Here is a 22,209-nt window from a genome sequence, read left to right on the forward strand (position 1 = left end):
CTTGATAGTCCACTACCAGTCCATCAAGTGAATAGTGCACATAAGTTCTGTTTGAGTCATTGTTAGGTTTTTATTAACACGTATTATTTAGCACTAAAGGAAATGTGTTTGTCTTATCTTAGTTGCACACATTCATGTACTTTTGTTTATACAGAACAGTGAATTTTTAACCTATTTCAAGAGTTTCTAGCAGTTTAAAACTATTAACAATAAAGTAGCTGTAAATATGAAATGCAAGATTTTCAAATGTCTATCTGATTTTCTAATAAAAAACAAAACAAAAACAACTATGGACTGTCAAACTGAACAAAAAAGCCACATAGAAGCCAGAGATTAAAAGGAGCACAAAAAAAACCTTTTTCTGTTGTAGAGAGATTTGCAGGCTTCAAAGTGATCAGATTTTTCTTTAGCTGCTCCTGGACCAAGACTACTAAATTTCAGTTCAGAGTAACTTTTTAATAATAGAACGATAAACCTAAAAAGTAGTTGTTCACAATGGTTACAGTGAAAACTGTTTTACTGTGATGGCACCATTTTAATCTTATAGAAAAAAATACAAAGACACAAACAGTGTGGCCATATGACACTTCTTCCTTGCTACTGGAAAGAACAAGCTGGTAATTTTTCAAGGATGGATTGTCTCATTTTAAAAAGTATAAAGGGGAATTATTGACATTTAGAACCCATACACAAAAAAAACAATATTTATAGTTGATAGGGCCTTAATTAAAATTTTGGAGTTATTTTTTCACTTGCTTTCTCACCCTCCCCTCAAAAATAAAAAAACAAAACACTGTCTTAGGGGTCACCAAGGCTGCTTCCATGAAACTGCACTTTTAAAGTTCATATTTTGTTAACCTTCCAGAGAACTGTAGTCTACCGAAATACTTCCAGATTTAAGATAATGTAATTATTGTATTTCCTTTTTAAAAAAGGCAAGTATCTGGTGCCCTGAGTGTCAGATATATAAACATCTCTTGTCAGGGTCCTGTGACTGAAATGAATACAATATCACTGAAGCATTACAAATTACTGATCCATAAACATAGCAAAGTAATTTTTTTTTTAACCAAGCTAACTGGAATGGGTATATTTAAGTGAAATGGACTCAACTCGTCAGTTAAGTCTGTATCCATCACAACTACAGTGGTAATTTGGACATCAAATTCAATGGACTATGTTATGCAATGTGGCTTTTTACAGAAATAAACTTGCTTTCAGTCACATCCAGTGTTAAGTATGTAAATAAACAATGATACACCATACATCTCATCTAGTCCTATGTATTTCTCTGCTCTTAATTTTCTAACATGGTAAATGCAAACTTTGTCTTATGACTAAGTACATTACTTAAAAGTTTTACACTCTTGTTATCAGGATTCTCTAACAGTCAAAGATCAATCTGCTGGTTCAGTTTACTGGGGGATTATGACGGCACTACATCCTTCCCTATTTCACCAGCTAATTACATGCAGAATCTTCTTCCCAGCATAGCTCAAAACCTAACAGTTCTGCATTGTAGGTTTATTGGGGATGGGCTCCATAGGACATGACTTAAGTAGTTTCCTTCACACAAGGAGAAATTTCAGGGGCTTGCCAGCATGGTGGGCATTTTGGCTGTCATACTTATGTCTGGATTAGTCAGCTTCTTTCTTTAGATGCCCAATATGAGTCACAGAAACCATTATCTGAAACAGTATTTTGGAGAAAGTTGTCCAAGGGGACTATACTGATTAGCTAATTCAGTGATGCCATTCCTGGTGATACCTCCTTCAGCTAACTGAAATTCATTTCTAGGAATTCTAACACCAAGACCCATTGGCTCAAATGAGCCTCCTTCAAATTTCTTGTTACTAAGGGGCATTAAATATTGGTTTACCATCATGAGCATATATTCTCAGTATATGTTTTCTAGCTTCCTTCACCCGTCACTGTTTTTTTGGTTCAGTGGCTGAACCAAAAAATATGTTTCGTTTGGAATGAAAACTGAAAAAAAAAATCAGTTTCTCACCAAAACACAAAAACAAACAATTTTGCTTGGGTTCATGTTAAACAACATTTCCAAAACAAAATGGTGATTTGAAATGACATTTTGTTTAGAAAATATCATTTTGAAACAAAATCTTGAAACACTAAATTTTGAAAATGCTGAAAAAAAATCTGTTTGTTTTCATCTGAAACAATTTGCCAAATTCAGTCAGAATTCGCAAATCATTTTGGTGCCCCCCAAAAATGAATTTTTCAGTGAATTTACAATTTGCTGTAAAAATTTTGCCCAGCTCTGTGTACAACAATATTGCTCCCCACAGAGGAAGAGACAAAGAGGCACCACCAGCAACCTCCTTTCATCTCAACAGCCAAATAGGTGAGCAGGGGGGAAAAATGGCAACCTGGTATTGGTGGATCACAGATAACCACAAAATAAACATAGTGTGCTATCCTGATGTGCTGCAGTACATTGGTTGTGATAGTCTCTCATCATCCAATATAGATGAATTCTAAAAACGCATACATTGAAATATGATTATTCTGCGGCTTTCTGGTACTTCCAATTGTTGACAAAGACAGAGTCCTCCTGCTCTTTGAGTTTAAATGCTACTGATCTATACAGGGAGAGAGCTTGTCCTCAGAACACAGAAGGCTAGATTCGCAAAGGGATTTAGCTGCCCAACTGTCACTTTAGTTGCTTAAATCCCAGAATCAGGCACCACTGATATTCAGAAAACCTCTGCTTTGCTGCCACTGAACACTGGAGGCACCTAAACTCAGTGCCAATGTTTTTCTAGGAAAAGTTATAAGCCTGTTTACCAAGTTGGGCCCCAGAGGGGAGCTCACCCAAAATGGCCAGGGAGAAGGAAGGCAGAAGAATCTGCCTCATAATTTTTAGCCCACTGGTTAGGGTACTCACCTGGATGTGAGAGACCCCTGTTTCAAATCCCCCTTTTGTCTCAGGGTGAGAAAAGATTTGAACAGGGATCTCCCACTCCTCAGAGGAGTGTCCTAGCCACCGGGCTAAGAGATATTCTGATGTGGGGCTCCCTCAGTCTCTCCTTTGGAAGCCGTTCCACTTTGGATGAATAATTAAATAAAGAGTCTTTGGGGCAGAGAGGGTGGGGGGAGAGAGAGAGTGCAAGCATGAGAAGGACTCTGTAGACTGGTGGTTAGAGCACTCACCCAAGACATGGGAGACCCAGGAACACCCTCTCCCAGGCTTCCGTCAAGAAACATCTTAGATGTCTGATTTTAGGACAGTGTTCACAACTGAGAATCCCAAGCAGAGATAGGTGCCTCCCTCCAGCCTGGAGTAAGACACCAAATTCTCTGACACACCCTTCTCCTTGGCATCTCTCATTGGCTAGTTTAGGCTGCTCTTCACTCAGTGTGCTGGCTTTTCTGAATTCCATACTTAGGCATCTATCTCCCTCCATTCATTGTATAGGAAGCGTGAGTACTTATCTCAGGCTTTGTGAGTCCCAGCAATTTTCTACACACCTAAAAGTAAGGGGTTGTGATGCTGCGTGTTATAATGCTTAGAGTCCCTTTGTGTATCTAGCCTGGAGTCTATGGAGATATTAAGATTTTTAAGTACATTTGGAAATTTCTCATCGGTCAGCTTTCTTTCTCAAATTGAATATAAATACAGGTCAGAAGTTTCTGTATGAGTCTGTTTGCTAAGTACAGATGTTTTCCAAGGTGTGCCATTACATACAGTGGAATTCACTCCAAGTTCATTTTGATTTCTCTTGGTCTTTTAATAGTAACAGTCAAGAAGTACCTATCTTTTGGATTAAATGATGAGGGTGGGGAATCAAACAGTGTTCATCTTATTACTTCACCAAATTCAAATTTGCATTCTGAATCCCAGCTCCTCCACCTAGGTACATTTGTGAATGGAAGGAAAACTGGTGATTATCACAAAAAGGCTATCAGGAAGTGAAATTTGCATTTAGCTCTTAATCTTCAGTGAAAAGGAACATTTTATCGACATTAAGAGAAAAAATAAATCAGGGGAACAAATCTGAGCTTCAGCTGTAATAATTAAAAGGAAGAAGTCAGGAACCGGGGCTTGGCTAATTTAGAGTGGGACCAATAACGGACTTTTGAAGAAAATACTGTACCTAATGGGACTGGATCTGGATTCACTGGACTCTGCTGTCTGGAATGGCTGCTGCTGCTACCACCTTTTTTTAAATCCTCTGCATCACTGTACCGCCGTATCCAGTAATTAAGCTCTTCACGGTCTGCTTCTTGACATCGCCGTAGTACAGTGAGAGATCGCCTTGTTTTTTCCACCATGTCCATGATGCAGTTTAACAGCTATTAGTAGGGGCAGGGGGAAGAGAGGAGCCAAAAGAACATTTTATTATGATGTGCCACATCCCCGCAGAAAACTCAGTCAATTTAAGTCATTTTCTTACTTCAGTTGCCAGGGTTTCAAGGGAGAAAGATTATCTCTCTGTTCTTTTAAATAAAAATAAAATAAAACTACCGGTACTTCCTTTTAAACACAATAATTCCCTCTTGCTTAACTGTATTTCCTAGCTATACATACAAATCATTTAATAGTTATAAGATCTAATTAACAGCAAAAACAAACAAAAATTTCATTTTCAGGGCACTGATAAATTGAGGGAGTGGGAAGTCTCCTGGAGCCAGTGTTCAGTCCTCATCACCCAGCTTCCCATTGGCTGCTCATATCAGCAGTCTGGATTCTAAAACAGGCATTTGGACCCAGAGTGCCAAAAGAAGCATACAAATGGGGAACTAAGCACTATAATTTAGCCACCAATGTTTTCAGACTTCTTCTACAATATGGAAAATTAAAGAAAAGTTAATAAACTAAAATATGTAATGCCAGTTACAATATTGTAACAGTTACTTTCTAAAGTCATGCTGGGTCCATTCAGACACATATACACACACACTGATTAATTTTTTACATGGTCAAGGTGTTTCCATTCTTCTGCCCATTCTCTGTCTGTTAGCCTGTGGTCAATCATTTCTTCCTGTCGTGTGCCATGCAACCCTGCCAAAAGTGGAAAAGATATTTACATCAAAGGATTCATCTGGAAAAGCTCTCTTATTTTTTCATTATCTATCTACTGAGTCTTGGTATTTGCAATGCTCATCCATAACAAAAACCCGCACAATTTTTGCGTGAAGGTTTATGTATATAGACACATACTACATATACACATGTACCATTTAAAGTTTATGTGGCCAGGGTTTGTATCAGTGTATTAAAATTTAAAAATTAGTCTCAACATGAAAGATATAGGGAAGGATGGGAGTTTTATGTCATATATTGAGCAACTAATCCAAGTTCTAAGATTAAGAAATTCTCATGCTGGTAAAGTACATTAAAATGAAAATCTTAAACTGCAAAATGTAAAATGTAAAATGAAAACCTTAAACTGTAAAATGCAGAATAAATCTTTGCTGATACTTAGGCTTAATATTATTGAAAAGCGGCAGGAAATAAATTGACGCTTAGAAGATTTGGTCCAAGTTCTCAGTAGGTTTGAGTATTACCAGATCGTTTTTTAAGTTAAAAAAAACCCTCCGATCTTTGGATTAGTAGAAAAGAAAAAAACTCAAGAATTGACGAAACAATTTTATCATTTACTATATGAAATTCCCAAGCCACTTATACTGCAAAAAGAGTTAAATGGTTAAATATGGCCTTTTTATATCACACTTCCTTAACACAGAAGACTGAAAAATATGAATAGTATGCACAGACCAAATGTAAGATCACTAAATGCAATGATTACTACAATGTCAATACTGATTCATTAAAGGTTCATCTCTTCACACATACTTAAATAACCATAGAAAATTCTAAGTAAAGATTTACTGTGCATAAAGAGCAAGTTCCAAGTACGCAGTGAATTGACAATAAATGCTACCTTATTTGGTCTTAATAGGCCCTAATGTATTTTCCACAATTCGAATTCATACATTTTAGCTAAAGGGACAGCTTAGATTAACTTGAGAGATCTTTCATTCGAAGTTATAAGCCTCAGTCCTTCACACTTAAGGTCTCTGTAAATGCTGCTTCTTTATTCTTTTAAACAAATCCTGAATAAAAAGCACTTCTGTAAACATTTTGCTTTAGAGTGGGGCATGCAAATTCAAGCACAACAAAATCATCGTGACCTGAGGAGTGCTTTAGGCATAGCCCTGAGCAGGGCATGGTGTGAGAGCTACACCACAGGTAGGGAGGGTCCCAGGGGGCATTGTGCCTCAGAGACATCATTCTGGGGGCAACTCCTTCTTTTACTCCCTTACTCCATGGGATAGTATTTATCTCTGGCCCATATCAGCAGTAAATTAACACACCCCATCTGCTAGTTTAGCTATGTTGGTTGTCATATGTGTGGGATAAAGGGAAAGACAAGACTTCATTCCACTGCCCATCTGTTCCAGAGTCCATGTTGTCCACACATGTGTGAAAGACGTGCTTCTTACTCAACCTTACTCTCCTGTGTGTGTAATTAAAGACACAGTCTAGTCCAATATTAGTAAAGCTATTATAAACATTAATTACATTAGGATCATATATCTATCAGCAGAGGGCAATGTGAGATAGAGGGCAATACAGTTCTCAACCAGAAATTTTTTTTTACCACTGAAGTACAGAGTTTAATCATAGAAAGAAAGAAAGAAAGAAAGAAAGAAAGAAAGAAAGAAAGAAAGAAAGAAAGAAAGAAAGAAAGAAAGAAAGTAAGTTTCTCATTGTTCCTTACCCATAGGTCTGTTTCTGTCCCTGAGGTCCCTGTGGGTGGTGTGTCTGTATGAGTCCCTGTAGTGGTGGGCAATGGCCATATCATCCAAACGATAATGCTGAGGTGGAGGTGGGGTGGGGTGAGGCAGACCATTGGGCTGGTAAGATAAGCCATTATTTGGACTGTACCGCTGGCCTGGGCTAATAGTGCAGGGTCGCTTGCTTGGATGCTCTGAGTGCAAAGGCTCTCTGTCAAAGCCGTTTTCTTTGGTTCTGAAAAATAAAGTACAGGAACTTTCCATAACAATTTGAACAGGGCTGGCTATTGCTCAGATACGCATAGTTAAGGACTGCCATTTGCGCTCCATAACATTGGGGGTGAGGGTGGGGGAACATTTCATAAAGCAGTTTAATCAATCAAAATTTATAAGGATACATGTTATCACTATAAACATCTCTGTCATAGCCTAAGAAACACTGGTAGAATAATACTCCCTATAGAACATAAAAATACTCCTTATAAACATACAAATTAAAGCAATATTCACTGAGATTAAGCTTTGAACATGTGGGTACAGTACAGACTGCAATGTATTCATGTGTTAAGCAAGTGGCCAAGCAATTTTCATTTTTAATAAAAGCAAAAGAAATCACCATTTTTAGTCAAGTCCAATTTGATGGAAAAAAGACCATACACTGGTGGAGATGTCCTGCCTTCACTGTTGCATGCAGAGATCTGGGGAAATCTGCAGCTTAAGAAATGTTTTCCTCCAAAGGGCAGCACATGGCCCTTAGGCCATATGTCTTAGCATGCTGAATTTTTGCTCTCAGTAATGCCAAGCTGATTCCCCATCAGGGAATTAAACAATATGATCACAGCGGGTTTCAAAGACACATTTGGAGTGTGAAGAAAGAATTATTCTTGGTGATAAGAGCTATTTTCCTCAAGAGAGGAGAGAAAACGAGGGGTTACTTACCTTGTGCAGTAACTGTAGTTCTGTGAGATGGGAGGCTCTATGGGTGTTACTGTTCAGATCTGCATTTGCCCCATGTATCTTCAAATTGGAGATTTTAGGTAACTGTGCCCATTTGACTAGTGCATGTGCTCTACTCCACCTCATGCACTGCCCTTGGCTATACAGAGCTGCATAGGAACACTACTCAAAGAAGAAGCTATATTTTTGTGCCCTCAGTTTCTTCTCTATTGCCAAGCTCCATAGCCAAGAACTCCAAAGCAGAGGGGAAGGACGGTGGCTGGTGGAGCACACACAGGGACACACATCTCGGAGAACTACAGTGACTGCACAAGGCGAGTAACTTCTCCTTTTTCTTTGAGTACTGCTCTTATGGGTACTTCACTTCAGGTGACTACTAAGCAATACCCTCCAAGAAGGCAGAGGCTTTGGAGTCAAGTCCAAAACTGAAGATAGTAAAGTAGAACCAAGCACAGCATCAGAAGCTGAGTCATGAATTACTGCATAATGTTCAGAAAAGATGAGTATGGAGGTCCACGTTCCAGTTCTACATATTTCAGCAATGGGAACATTCTTAAGAAAGACTACTGAAGTAGAAAAAGATCACATTGAATGGGCTAATACTCTAGAAGGAGGCTAGATATCAGGCTACTGATAAAAGATAACGCAGCCAGATATCCATCTATCACAATAGGGGTGCATCTGTTATTACTACCGTTGGAGATGGTTGAGCGAAGAGGATTCCTGTCCAAATGCTGCCTGGAATTAGTCCCTCTGCTCTGGTGGTAGATGTTCAATAAATGAACGGAACTTTTAGTCATTGGTGTGATTATATGTTGCATCAGCACCTGATAGTTGATTACTATAAACTGCAGGGTCACTTTCTTGTTATCTTGGCTCCCTGATGGTACCACAGATATTCCTGAGCTGGAACTCTTAGATTTTTTGGGTTCACTGGTGCTCACAGTACCTGAAGAATCTGCAGCCTCGTGGATACCAAGTCAGGAATCAGCGGGCACCTAAATAGTTGTCTCAATCAGCCACCAGAGTTTCTTTGAGGTAGATTCCCTACCTGAGGAACCCAAACTCTGTTTCATAGAGTCTTTTTGAGGGGATTCTTGAGTTTTCTTTTTAGTAGCTCTAGAAAAGTGTTGTGTTGAAGTGGCTGAGATGGTCAGCTTGCTCAGAGACTGATGTATGGGGCTGGAAAGGCCCTGGGCTGGGTCAGAAGATGGAGGGAGCCCTCCATCATAAGGAAGTACAATTTAAACTTCTGGTTCTTTCTGGCTCTTGATTTTAAGACCAGGCAAAAAATTCATTTGGGGTAGGGAGAGGGGAATATGTGACTCCTCAAGCAATGGACACACTGGGAGTGTCAATTGTTCACCAGGAGAGCCTCCTGGCACAAAAGACAACATTTAAAACTACCTTCCCCACAAGCTAAAGTTCTCCACAGGGAAAAACTAAAAGGATGATAGTTCTTACAACATTTTTTTAAAAAAACTACAGCTAACTACTACTGCTATAACTAACTAAACTAAGTGAAACTATGAAAGAAACTGTAGTTGAGGTAAGATCAACTCTGACACTGCTGAGGCTCTATCTCATGCCAAGGCACTTGAGAAAGAACTGACGGCGGTTCACACATGCAGCACTATCTAGCCATGGTGCAGTACACAAGACAGAGCAGAGCGCATGAGCAGGCTGAACAGGCACTGCTACCTAAACTCTCTAATCAAACACGCGTGGGGTATACACACATCTGAAGTACAGCGCCCATAGGGACACTACTGAAAGAAGCAGCTATATTTTTGTTACCTCACAACAGCTTTGATCAAAAATCCTGCGCATGCTGTTGATCTGAAGAGAAGCTTGGTTAGGCCACAGTCTTACAGCAGCCTTCAACTGTTCCCACTCCATTCCTTGTAACAGATGGTGCTTTCATAGTGAGGTCATTTAGAAGAGTTAGTGTTGGGCCAGAAAATTAGCCATAAAGAAACAAAATAATTTGAGTCTGTAATCAAATATTTCAAAATAAAGTGCATACAGTCCAACCGCAACCACACCATCAGCTAATATATATCAACCTAACAGTGAATGCCTGTTTACATCCTCAGGAAAAAACAGAGGTAAGTCTTTTCCATTCTGCCCAGAGACCATACTACAAATGAAAAATGACTTTCTAGCTCTACTATTACAGCCCAAGCTTATCCTAATAACAACTGTCTCTTGATTAACTTAAGCTGTCTGGCTTTTGCGAAAGTGAGAACTCATGTAATATAGTGGGATCCACAGTGAACTAATTTCCAGTTTAACTGTGCATATAGCTAAGTGAAGGGAAGTTGCTTAAATGACTTTCAACTCCTCTTGTACTGGAGTGCCACTTCACTCTAGTTCTCAAACTGTGGGACGTGTGCACCAGGGGAGGTGCCATTTACACTTTTTCGCCCCTGGTGGCTCAGGGTTTCTGGCTGAGCTATAGCTGATGTTGCAACTGATGCTAGATGTCACCGTTGGTTGCCTCAGCTGCTAGGACCGGAATACAGTTTTGGCTGCCTGTAACAAAGGCTGCTGCAGGGTTTGATGGCTCTTGCAAACAGAGGTTGCCAGACTAGCCTGCACCCTGCCTATGCAGAGCAGGAATTTAGCAGGGAAGTGGCTCAGTGGCAGCAGCTGCCTGTGCCTTTTATTCTCCTGAACTGGAGAAGGGGAGACACACAGAGGTGAGCTAAGTGTGGGGGTGAAGGACAAGGACCCAGAAGAACATGCACCCTTTCTCTCCAGACAACTATACTCTCTCTCATGCACTGCTTTATGGGACAGGACTAGGGCACGGTCTCAGGCAAGGAAGAACAGCCTGCTGAAGAGAAAGCTGGGCAAGAGACAAGGACGGCATCCTGGGGTGTGAGACAGAGCAGTGCAGAAGATTGAGCCCATTGCAGCGAAGAGGTGTGGCAGGTATCAAGGCCCACTGGAGGAGGGATAAGGGGAATCTCTATTTCAAGTGCTGTGGCAGTTAGCAACAGGAAATGAAGAGATGGGTTTTGCTAAAGCTTGTTGCTGGGAATAAAGATAGGCTTTCCAGAGACTCCATACACAAGTACCAGTGCCCACTGCAATTGTAGGGTGAATGGAGGCCCCCATCACCCCTCTCATAGCAAAAGGGAGAGGATCTTTGCCAGGCACTTTACGGCAACTGTTATAATGAGTATTTTTGACCAAGGAAGTAAACAGTTAAAATTAATGTACACTGTGTTCTAGAAAGACAAATGATAAGAAGTGAGATGGGACTGAGATGGGACTCCCATGACTGCCAAGGTAACTATACATTTAATTGCTGTCAGTGTAATTCATGCTGTTAAACTCCAATGGATAGCAACACTTTTTGACTATTCTCCAAGAATGCACCAACATATTTTACATTTGGCTGCATGCAGACCTGCGACTACTCAGATCCAACTACAAAATTTTAATCTGCAAGTACACATTTCCATGAAAGTATGCAAATTTTTGTATGCACAAATCAAACTATGGATTCATTTTTGAAGGCACACTCAAAATTTGTTCTTGAATATCAAGGTTAGAATGATAAATGCTAACAAAGATTAAAAAGTCAAATACTGTTGAGGTCCTGTTTTTTTTCTACAGCTGCTCTTATGTATGTCTCAATGTACAGAAGCCTCTCTCCCTCCCCCCACCCAAGATCTGAGGGTAAGGAGGAGAGAGGCCAGTTTCAGAGAATGAGGTTTTTGTAACTGTAGATGTTCATGCTGAAGGATTTTTTGCATGTGGACTCCTTTTTTATTGAGATTAAGAGCTGTCTAGTTACAACTGGGATTGGCTGTTACTTCTCATCAAGAATTGCTGAAGGCACACAATCAAATATACAGTAAGAATCTTTAGTTTCAAAAGACTGTGCATTCCTGAGCAGGAAATCAAACAGCAAACGACTGCTCTGGCTGGCAAATTAACTTTACCGTTTCATACAAAATATTAAATGCAATTTATGAGAATAACATTATTAAATAGGAGTTGGGATGGAGAATGTTCATCCTTCATTTCTGCAAGATGCTTTGGTTTAAACTAATATTTACATGTAAAAGATTGATGATTGAATGAGTGATAATAATCTACTGGGAAAAAAAATCTCTTTTGTGCCTATATCTATCAAATTATTTTGCAGATAAGACAATGTTGTATGCACAGCACAGATCAATATATAAACATCATGTATATATTTACTTGTCACACAGAACCATCATACTAAGGAAGTGCGTCATGTCACAACTCAGGCAATTAACTTAAGAACCTGTAAGATTTTGCTCAAAGAAGATTCCTAAACTTTTCACACTGGTTGCAAGGCTCGTCGTCCAATGAGGTGCTGAGCATCCTCTGCTCCCATGAACTGACATGGCAGAAATAGGACCTCAATACCTGGCAGTGCCCAACCTAAACTCAGTGTCCCTGACACAGTCAATATTAACCTTCTTACAAGGGGGCAACACCTCTATAGGAGGGCATTTCTCCAAACTGTTCTCTCAAAGTCCACAAAACCGTCATGACTGTTCATACCAACAAAAGTCTTTAACTGTTAGTCTCTCCCAATGCTCTGGGTGGCAGGGCTGTGAGCTCCTCGGGCAGTGCAGCTGCAGAGCCTGGCCTGACCCGGTGCTCAGTGCTGCGTGGTGGTGGCAGGCAGTGCAGTAAGAGGGCATGGAGCAAGGGGGGTTGGATAGTGGGCAGGGGAGTTTGGGGGGTGGTCAGGCGGTGGAGGTGTGGATAGAGGTTGGGGCAGTCGGAGGGCAAAGAGGGGGTTGAATGGGGTAATGGTCCCGGGGGGCAGTCAGGAAGGAGGAGAGGTTGGATGAGGCGGCAGGGGGCAGTCAGGGGCAGGGGCTCTGGGGGCAGTCAGGGGACAGGGATAAGCGGTGGTTGGATGCGGCAGGGGTCCTGGGGGGCCCGTCAGGAATGAGAGGAGGGGTTGGATGGGGTGGCAGGGATCCGGGGGTGGCCAGGGAATGGGGTTGTGGATGGACCAGGGGTCCCTGGGGGGGCTGTGTGTGTGTGGATGAGGCAGGATCCTGGTAGGGGGGAGCAGACAGGAGGTGGGGGCTGGGCCACGACCCCCTCCCCTAACCGGCCCCCCATACAATTTTCGAAACCCGATGCAGCTCTCGGGCCAAAAAGTTTGCCTGTCACTGTACTAGGTGACATGCTTCTATACTGCACAATAACAGTCTTTTAGGGCAGCCTCAAAATAGGATTAATTTCTCTGTAAACAGCAGCAAATTTACGCAGTTAATTTATTTAAAATTATGTAGAGGTTTAAGGGAAAGCATTCATTCACAAAAAAAAGTTGTTAGTTCAACTTTTTTAGCCCTATGACAGCAGGATATAAGCTCAAAAAGTTGTAAACAAGGTAGAGTAAACACTCTGTTCATGACATGTCATGAACAAATTATTAAAATGTGTTGTCTCCTCAGGTGTCAGTTTTTTCTCTCTTTCAGTGACTGATGGCTCCCAGTGTTATTACAGAAACAGATTGATCTTTTTAATGAGCTAGTTTAATAGACTCCAAAATCTCACCGTGCCTGCTCAGCCATGTCAGACCATATGCACCAAGAAAACATTCAGTAAAACACTAAGCTCTGTTGTCACATTGCTTTATAAAACCTCACATACCGTAGATATGCATATGCAGAAAAATAACTAGAGATGGAAAATGCATATGCAAACAAGATGCTGAAATTATACAAGGAAAAAAATTTAGCCTCCCAAGACATACAAGTGTGCATATACACAATACACACTCCCTATTTTTCTTCCTAATTCTGTCTTTGTACTGGAGTCAGAGTTAGAGCATACAAGCATACTTAGGTGTATGTACTAGTACCAATTTTGGAAGAGAGGAAAAATGTGTAAGATTATATCCAACTGACTTCAGCAAGAGCAATGAGCACATATCAGGATTCAGAATCAGGTCCAATGATCTCAGTTTCCCTGGAAAGAAGCTGCCTTTTATCTTCATACACCCTTATATGCACATTGTTGGCAGAGTGGTAGTGACACTTACACCTATCATTAAGATACCTAACATTTTTTGACATATTTTTATTTTTTATATATGAAGATTTAAACAAATAGTACACACATCCTCACGTGATTCTCCTACCCCCAGATAAGTAATCTTTAACAATTCAATATTTAATAAACTATGGAGCAGGAGAAGTCATTGGTTTCACCACTCATGTTAATCTGAGGCCATGTTCTGGCTCTAAGGAAGAATTTATCTGGTTGATTCACTTGTATTATCAAATCTCAAATGATGCAGACTTCTGTTCAATGGATTTAAGACTCTTCTACACAGGATTCTCTCACTTTACTGTTTGGTTGAGTACCAGTATTACCAGGGTCACATGACAACTCCCCTGGGTTGGATTCAGCTGAAGCTGTTGCCTGTTTCTTCTGTTCAGAGTTCCTTGACTATGCAAGACCTCTAGGTGCAACTATGTCCACTAAGTTGTTCAATATTACCCAAACAGAGTCTTCTTTATGAAGCTTTGGATGGCATTCCAATAAAGTAGAAAGCGTTTTTAGACCTTTTAAATTTGTAGTCAGTCAGTAGTCCTTTAGAAGGATCATTAAGGGTGAAAATGTACTTCTAACTTCAGCATGGTTCTGATCTGTTGACTCATTAACGGGTGAGTTAAGATTACACCAAGGACTGTGTAAGGGGTTGTCTTATAGCTCAGCAAAGCTAGTATGAAGTCTTTTGATAGTAGAATTCTCTCAGCAATCTGCACTGCTCTCTCCACCAGTTCATTCCCTTGTGGACCGTGAGGGCTTAAAATTAACATATGTGAAATTCTACCTATCATAAAAGCTTGGAAATCAGCCGTGAGAAACTGGCTCAGTGTGAGTGGCTATTGGTTCTGAAATGCCAGAAAGAGATGAAAGTTAAAAGATATCTTCTTTTGACCTGCTGTCATATGGGTTAAATGAGAAGTAGAATTTCTGCCAAGAAATTTAGTCAAGGGAAACCATGTAGGTATGATCTTTGTTAGGCAGATCTAGTGCTATTTACTTCACCTATCCAAGACCTAATGGGTAGTATCCTGTGGATATGAAAGATTTTTTTAAGTTGTGTCTATTACTCAAGCATTCATGATTCCGCCTTGTATTCTAGGTCCTGCCCTATGGTGGACCACCACACTGACGTTTGGGTTTACTCCCATCATTTTGTGATACCTTCTTTTTCCAATATGTATCATTTCCAATACGTTGTCCTGCAAAGACTGAGTGACTATGACATAATTGCCACAGGTAACTGGATTTTCAGCTTTGGTGATTCCCCCTCTCTTTGTATCAGTCACATGTTGGATGTGGGACTCCTCATAATTAACCAGGCCACCTATCTTGGATACCTTTTGCTGCTGTGTGTTAACATTTGTGGCTATTTCAGTTGGTTTGAATTTGTGTGGAAGGTGCAGCAAAGAAATGCCACTCAAAAATTGCACCCACATAACCATCTTCAGCCTCTGTAAAATTTTGGTGGCCAACAGGACTTCTCAATAAGGTGTCATCCAGCATAAAGGATTTCTCTGGCACATATTTTGCAGTAGGTTAATATCTCAAATGCATGAGCATTCCCTGCCATCTAATGGGAACCTTATCTAGATTTTCAGTGTTTGTGAGTGGCATGAGTGGTTTGAGGAATCACTAACTTGACATTTTCAAGACCTAGCACATATCCTGTGAACCTCTCACATTCACATATGCTCAAATATCTGCTATTTTATTTTAGTCTAGCAGCATCACTTGCCTTCAGACCTTGTTTTTCCTTATGTTATGTTCTTCCACTGACTGGCCATAAACTAAACTGTCACCCACAAAACTCTGCACTCTCTCCAGGCTCCACAGAATCTTGATATTTTATCCCCCTTAAAAGATTTCTGGGGCCCCAGTGATGCATAATGCACAACAAAAGTAATATCTTCTGAATGGCTTTATAAAAGTTGTCAGCTTAGTACTGCCAGTGGCAAGTGAAACTAGCCAAAATCCATTATTTGGATCCAGTGCGGAGAATATTTATGGAGATTCAGAAAGAACTCAAATACCTGACACTATTTCATTGGACAATAGTTTAAAAAAAATCAAGAATCACTTTCTTCTAACAGTGAATAAGTAACTTTATTGGAATAAGGGAACACAGTATTGTCCCTTGTCCCTAAAGCTAGTCTGTGATTCTTTTTCTGTTTCTCCACAGGGCTTCCACGAATCATCCCTAGCCCCACAGTGCCCCTGGCTTCCTTCCACAGATTTAAAGAAACAGTAAATATATCCTTACATATCTGCTATGCAAAATCTAACAACTGAATAAGGAATTACAGATCTGATTGCATTCTGAAGCAGTCTCTTTGTTCCGATATTTATCAGGATATCATCAGACTCCCAGATGTGCCTGGAGCACTACAGCTCAGTAACCTGCTATATGTAGTTCTCCAGTGTTTCCATAATACAACTGTATTTCATATTTGGGAATTGCATGTAGACGTGATAATCACATTTGTATTCAAGAAAGTGAGTACTGTAATTATAGTCCCCAGTAAGGGTGCCTATCCAGCTTCCCATATTTAATACTTCCTCAGACAAAAACCCAAATACAGACAGATTCGCATATAGAGTAGGAACGATCTGCTAATCACTTTAAGCTGCATACAGATATTATGCACCAAATGGTTAGTGATAGTGCTGTGAACAGTTCTGTATTATTCCCAACTACATATGGCCAAATTCTGCCTTAAGACTTCTCATGTGCATGCAACAGAGATTCATTGCCTGGAGTCAGTGGGAACATTTCACATGGGTCCAAGTAAAATTTGCCAATTATTTAGCTGTAACTGAAAAAAATTAATCTTGGAAAACTCAGCACAAATTTTGTAGAATGAAATGGAGCACCCCACACCACTCTTATTGTAATAGATCAGCACGTTAGCTTTACATCCCAAAGCATGTTTACAATTGCAGAGTATTAGCACTCTGGCCTTCTGACCTGTCTGGAGTTCGCCTCTTCCCGTTTTCGTTCACATCGAGAAGCAGCTCTGAGGAGTCAACAGGTGAGGTGGTGCTGGCATCCAGAAGCAGTTGTTCATGCTGAGCGAGGTACTGGGCGGGGTTCTGCTTGGCCAGCCTTGCACAGTGCAGGAGCTCCCGCTGCAGCAGGGGCAGATTGGCCTGTAAGAGTGTTTCAGAAATTAAGGGAGCAGCTGAACGACTCTCAGGCAGTTTCACAAAGATGAAGTAGCAAAATTAGAAATCAATTAAAAGCCCACTCTGGGATGCATTTACTTCATTCATCTTGACTTATATTTATTTTAGTTAGCCGTGTTAAACCATATAGCCTCATTAGAGGTTTGAGTCACGGCTCAAATACATGTATGTGCACACATGAGAGTGGAAGAGTTCATTTGCTGAACCATAAAACAAAACTGAAAATACTACAAGAAAAAAAACAAAAAAACAATATTCAGGTCCAAATCTTTAAAGGGTAGCAAGAGCTCAGCACTAGCTCACTTTATCTCCTGTCTTGTTATGATGCAATATTTGTGTTTCTATACAGCTGCTGTCTTTACATACTAAACAACTCCCTTATGGAAATTTAGTATTCAGATTGCAAAGTACTAACTTTCATTTTTTCTTGACTTAAGGATGAACACCCAATTCTTACTTGGCACATGTTTATGCATTAGCTACAGTATTTAGTTATGTTATCACATACTACAGAAGTTATCAAATACTACATATTTTTTCTACACTCTCAAATACACATACAATCTTAAAACATGTGAACAGATTATTAAAGAAGAGTAATGTAAGTGTGCAATGAGACAAAGTTAGATGTATGTTGTTGAACCTAATTTTTTCGTGACTTTTAAACAATTAACTACCACTATAAACGTTCATTTTTAAATGGAAAAGTATTTTTAAATCATAGACTCTTAGGACTGGAAGGGATCTTGAGAGATCATCTAGTCCAGTATTATCTAGACCATCCCTGGCAGATGTTCGTCTAACCTGCTCTTAAAACTCTCCAGTGATGGAGATTCCACAACCTCTGTAGGCAATTTATTCCAGTGAACCACCCTGACAGTTAGGAATTTTTTCCTAATGTAAAACCTAAACCTCCCTTGCTGCAATTTAAGCTCACTGCTTCTTGTCCTATCCTCAGCGGTTAAGAAGAACAACTTTTCTTCCTCACCCTTATAACAACATTTTATGTACTTGAAAACTGTTATCATGTCCCATCTCAGTCTTCTCTTTTCCAGACTATACAAATCCAGTTTTTTCAATCTTCCCTCATAGGTCATGTTTTCTAAACCTTTAATCATTTTTGTTGCTCTTCTCTGGACTTTCTCCAATTTGTCCACATCTTTCTGGAAATGTGGTGCCCAGAACTGGGAGGCCTAATCAGTGCAGAGTAGAGCAGAAGAAGTACTTCCCATGGCTTACTTACCACACTCCCTAATACTTCCCAGAATGATGTTTGCATTTTTTGCAACAGTGTTACACTGTTGACTCATATTTATCTTGTGATCCACTATGACCCCTAGATCCCTTTCCGCAGTACTCCTTCCTAGGCAGTCATTTCCCATTTTGTATGTGTGTAACTGATTGTTCTTTCCTAAGTGGAGTACTTTGCATTTGTCCTTATTGAATATCATCTTATTTACTTCAGACCATTTCTCCAGTTTGTCCAGATCATTTTGAATTACAATCCTAGCCTCCAAAGCACTTGAAACCTCTCCCAGATTGGTATCTTCCACAAACTCAAAACAGCTGAGAAGGATTTGCTCCATCTTTAAAAAGAAATTAACCTTTTGAGATAGACATGGAACACTCCAGCCCAAAAAGTTTTGGAAAGTTTCAAACACATGAGAAAGAAATTATAAGAGAAAATATTTTGCCACCTTAGTTAAATCATATGATACCAGGCACCAATTATCATATCCTGGTGATCAAAAGATGTACTACGTACCAAACAGATAGGTATGGATCATCAGCATAATTCTTGCTACAGACTTTCTGTATTTAAAAAAGTATAACATTCTTCTCAGGGACTAACGGTGCATCTACACAGCAAGAACAACCAAAAACCAAAAGTGGCAATAAGTCACAGAGCTCGGGACAACTGACTCGGGCGTGTAGGCTTGGGCTATGGAGCTAAGAACAGTAGTGTAGACATTCGAGCTCAGGCTGGAGCCTGGGCTCTGAGACCCTCCAACCTGGCAGGCTACGCTGCTATTTTTAGCCCTGCAGTGGGAGCCTGAGTCAGTTGACCCAGGCCCTAAGACTTGCTGCTACGGGTTAATTTTTTGCTGTTGACATATATTTAGAAGCATAATTTGCTATTGAAAAAAAACCACCAGTGCTACCACTTAGCCCACGTCCAGACTAACCCGCGGCATCGGCAGGTTAAAATCGATTGCTCGGGGATCGATATATCGCGTCTAGTCTGGACGCAATGTATCGATCCCCGAGCGCGCTTATATCGATTCCGGAACTCCATCAACCCGAACGGAGTTCCGGAATCGACATGGAGAGCCGCGGACATCAATGCCACGCCGTCTGGACGGGTGAGTACCTCGATTTTAGAAATTCGACTTCAGCTACGTTATTCACGTAGCTGAAGTTGCGTATCTAAAATCGATTTTAATACCCTAGTCTGGACGTGGCCTTAGTCTACAGGCCCTCAAGAGAGTTAGAAAGACATTTCTGTAGAACTTTAGGACTCTAAAAGTTCGTAGAACCTTTTCAACATTGTATTTTGTGAAAGTGAACAAAACATTAGCCTGTCTATATTCACTATTAATAAGATGCCTACTATCTAATAGATGTCATTCCAATTCTGCTGGCAGTGGCAACCACCACAACTGGCATGGAGGGAGAAGGGGCTTTAAGACACATAAGAATAAAATTGGTCCAGCTACCTGCCTGACTTGATGGAGGGATGCAGTGAAACCAACAATGCAAAGAGAATTATACATATATAAAATTCTGAGAAATTGTAGGATCAGAACCTGGATTACAATACTGCCATATAATTCTATGGTACTTTTCATCTTCAGTACTGTATAAACTGAAATTAACCCCCAAAATACCCATCTGAGGTAGGAATGCAGCAACATACCCATTTCACAGATGAGAAAAGTGGAGAACAGATTCATATGATTTATTCAGGGCCACAGACAGAAAGAGTCAGTATCAGTACTCATAAATTCCTGGCTCCCAGCTCTCTGCTTAAACCTTACAGGTAAGTGCCAACTTTTTTAACTAGGTTATTCTGTAGGATCAACAAAGCTGCCAGTTAATATAGTAGTGTGCTCAAACACTATGGTGACAGGGGAAACTATGAAGTCACAAGATACAGAAACGAAGTCATGGTCCAGTGTATCACAAATTGCATTAACAAAAAAATCACTGAGCTTTACGTAAAGAAATAAAAGTACTGAGTGGACTTGTCTAAAAAAATCATTGCTTTGAATTTTTCATTTACACTTTTGTTTTGTCACTTTTTGCTTTGTTTCCCAAACCTCAGTGAAGTTTCATCTCATCTTACATCTCCAAGAAGATTTTAAAATGTTATTAAAGTTAATGTCTAAAATTAAATATACACAAGTTAAGAGAGATGGTACTGTACATCCAGGGTCATGCTTGAGTTATGAGGGATTACAGGTATTGCTTACAAGGATCACGAGATACATACATATCACATAACCAGCATAGACCCAGATTGGGGTACAGGAGTTTTTAAAGCATCAGTGGATAAGTGGGCTTCGGTACGCCACCCATGGAATGTATTAAGAGTCCAAGTCAGTATCAGTGTGGCGAATAAGTACATGGGTGGGGTGCGTCCTTTGGTTTGTCAGGGAGGGAAGTGGGTTGTCTATTTTCAGACCAAATAATCTGTCACCCAGATATGGAACACTAATACTATAGTAATTTTATCACTTAAATTATCAAGGAGGCTTATTAATGTAAGTGGGTACAAATAAGTATAAACTGGACATGAATAAATTCAGGTTGGAAACTAGAAAAAGGAGTGAGGTTCTGCAACAAGCTTTCAATAGGAGTAGGGGGAGGGGAAAGGACAACCTAACTAGTTTTAAGAAGGTGCTTGATCCATTTATCATGGGGTTCCCTGTGATAGCAGGGGATTGGACTCAACATCCCAGGTAGGGTGATCACCCATCTCTAATTGGGCGGAACAGTCCCAAAATGTGCAGTTCAAGTCCTGATCCCAGGTTGAATGACTCTGGGACCGCATTTGTCCTGGATTTCCTGTGGCACCGCTCTATGCCTGCCTCAGGCTCAGGGGCGACACCAGCTGCATCCTACTGGGTAGGGCTGAGGTGGGCCTTAGTCCCCCTTGCCATGAGGCCTCTCTCCCTGCTCTTCCTCTTTCTCCCAAGACCCCGCCCTTGGCCAGGCTAGAAGCCTGAGCCAGGCAGTAGTAAGAGCCAACCAGGGAGTCTGGGCCACTGTGGGGAGCCTCAGATTCTCACACCCTCCACCTGCCCTGGACGGTGTGCACTGGGGGAGGGGGCACGGGCTGGGAGCTGTTCTTGGGCACTCCACCTAGGGCAGGTGGAGAGTACGGGGCTCCCCAAAGTAATCTGGCTCCCTGGACAGCTTTTACCACTGCCCAGCTCTGGCTTCCAACCTGGCCAGGGGACAGGGCCTCAGGGGGAAGAGCAGGAGCAGGGACAGGGCCCCAGCAGAGGGTGGGGCTCCTGCAAGTGTCCTGTTTTGGGATTTTGAAAAGGTGATTACACTAGTCCCATGAGGTTTCTTCCAGTCCCAAATACATTTTTAAGTGCACATCTTTCTATCTCCTGTGAAATCAAAGAATGATCCCACTGCTGGTTTGTGCCAGAAGGTGCACATTCTCCTTATCTTCCTTTCCATAAGAACTGGAAGATAAACATATGAATCTACTATCATTTATTATTTGTATTCAAATAGCATCTAGATGCCCCAATTGAGAACAGGGTCCAGCACTCTACAAACTCTTAGTAAGAGACACTCTTAGTAAGAGACACTCTCTGCTCTAGAACTTACAGTCTAGACAGACAAAGGGTGGGAAGTGGCAAAAGAAGCAGTAACTTGCAGGCCAAAGGCAAAGCCAGGATTAGAACCCACATCTTCTGAGTCCCAGGCTAGGCCCCTATTCATTATACCAGTCTTTCCCCTCACATAGGTGCTTAATGTGGGGGCTTGTTGCAGGAATAAATGTCTTCAGAAATAGAGAGCATCCAGGCGTGAGTTAGCCAATTGCCTGTGGATATTTTGGTAGTATTCAAGGGTAGACTATGCCCATGTCATCCCCTTTCTGGGTGATGAGAAAGCATACAAAGAGAGCAAACTGAAGGCCCAGTTCTGCCACCCTTGCTTCATATTAAATAGTACTTTCATATGAATAAGAGTGGTAGAATCAGACCCACACAAAAC

General features: G+C 40.8%; 1 protein-coding gene across 7 annotated transcripts in view; it reads right to left on the minus strand.

Moving 5' to 3' along the window:
* The window catches only part of RUNX1T1 (RUNX1 partner transcriptional co-repressor 1), a 150,557-nt gene that overhangs the window by 32,326 nt on the left and 96,022 nt on the right, over positions 1-22,209 (minus strand). For all 7 annotated transcript variants that reach the window (XM_030553442.1, XM_030553441.1, XM_030553439.1 and 4 more), the window contains 4 exons: positions 16,754-16,935; positions 6,750-7,000; positions 4,941-5,026; positions 4,119-4,317 (listed from right to left, as the gene is read on the minus strand). In XM_030553442.1, the coding sequence (XP_030409302.1) occupies positions 4,119-4,317; positions 4,941-5,026; positions 6,750-7,000; positions 16,754-16,935 (718 nt within the window). The remainder of the gene's footprint in view (positions 1-4,118; positions 4,318-4,940; positions 5,027-6,749; positions 7,001-16,753; positions 16,936-22,209) is intronic.

This window comes from Gopherus evgoodei, chromosome 2, assembly GCF_007399415.2.
Source record: "Gopherus evgoodei ecotype Sinaloan lineage chromosome 2, rGopEvg1_v1.p, whole genome shotgun sequence".
In the NCBI taxonomy this organism is placed as follows: Eukaryota; Metazoa; Chordata; order Testudines; family Testudinidae; genus Gopherus; species Gopherus evgoodei.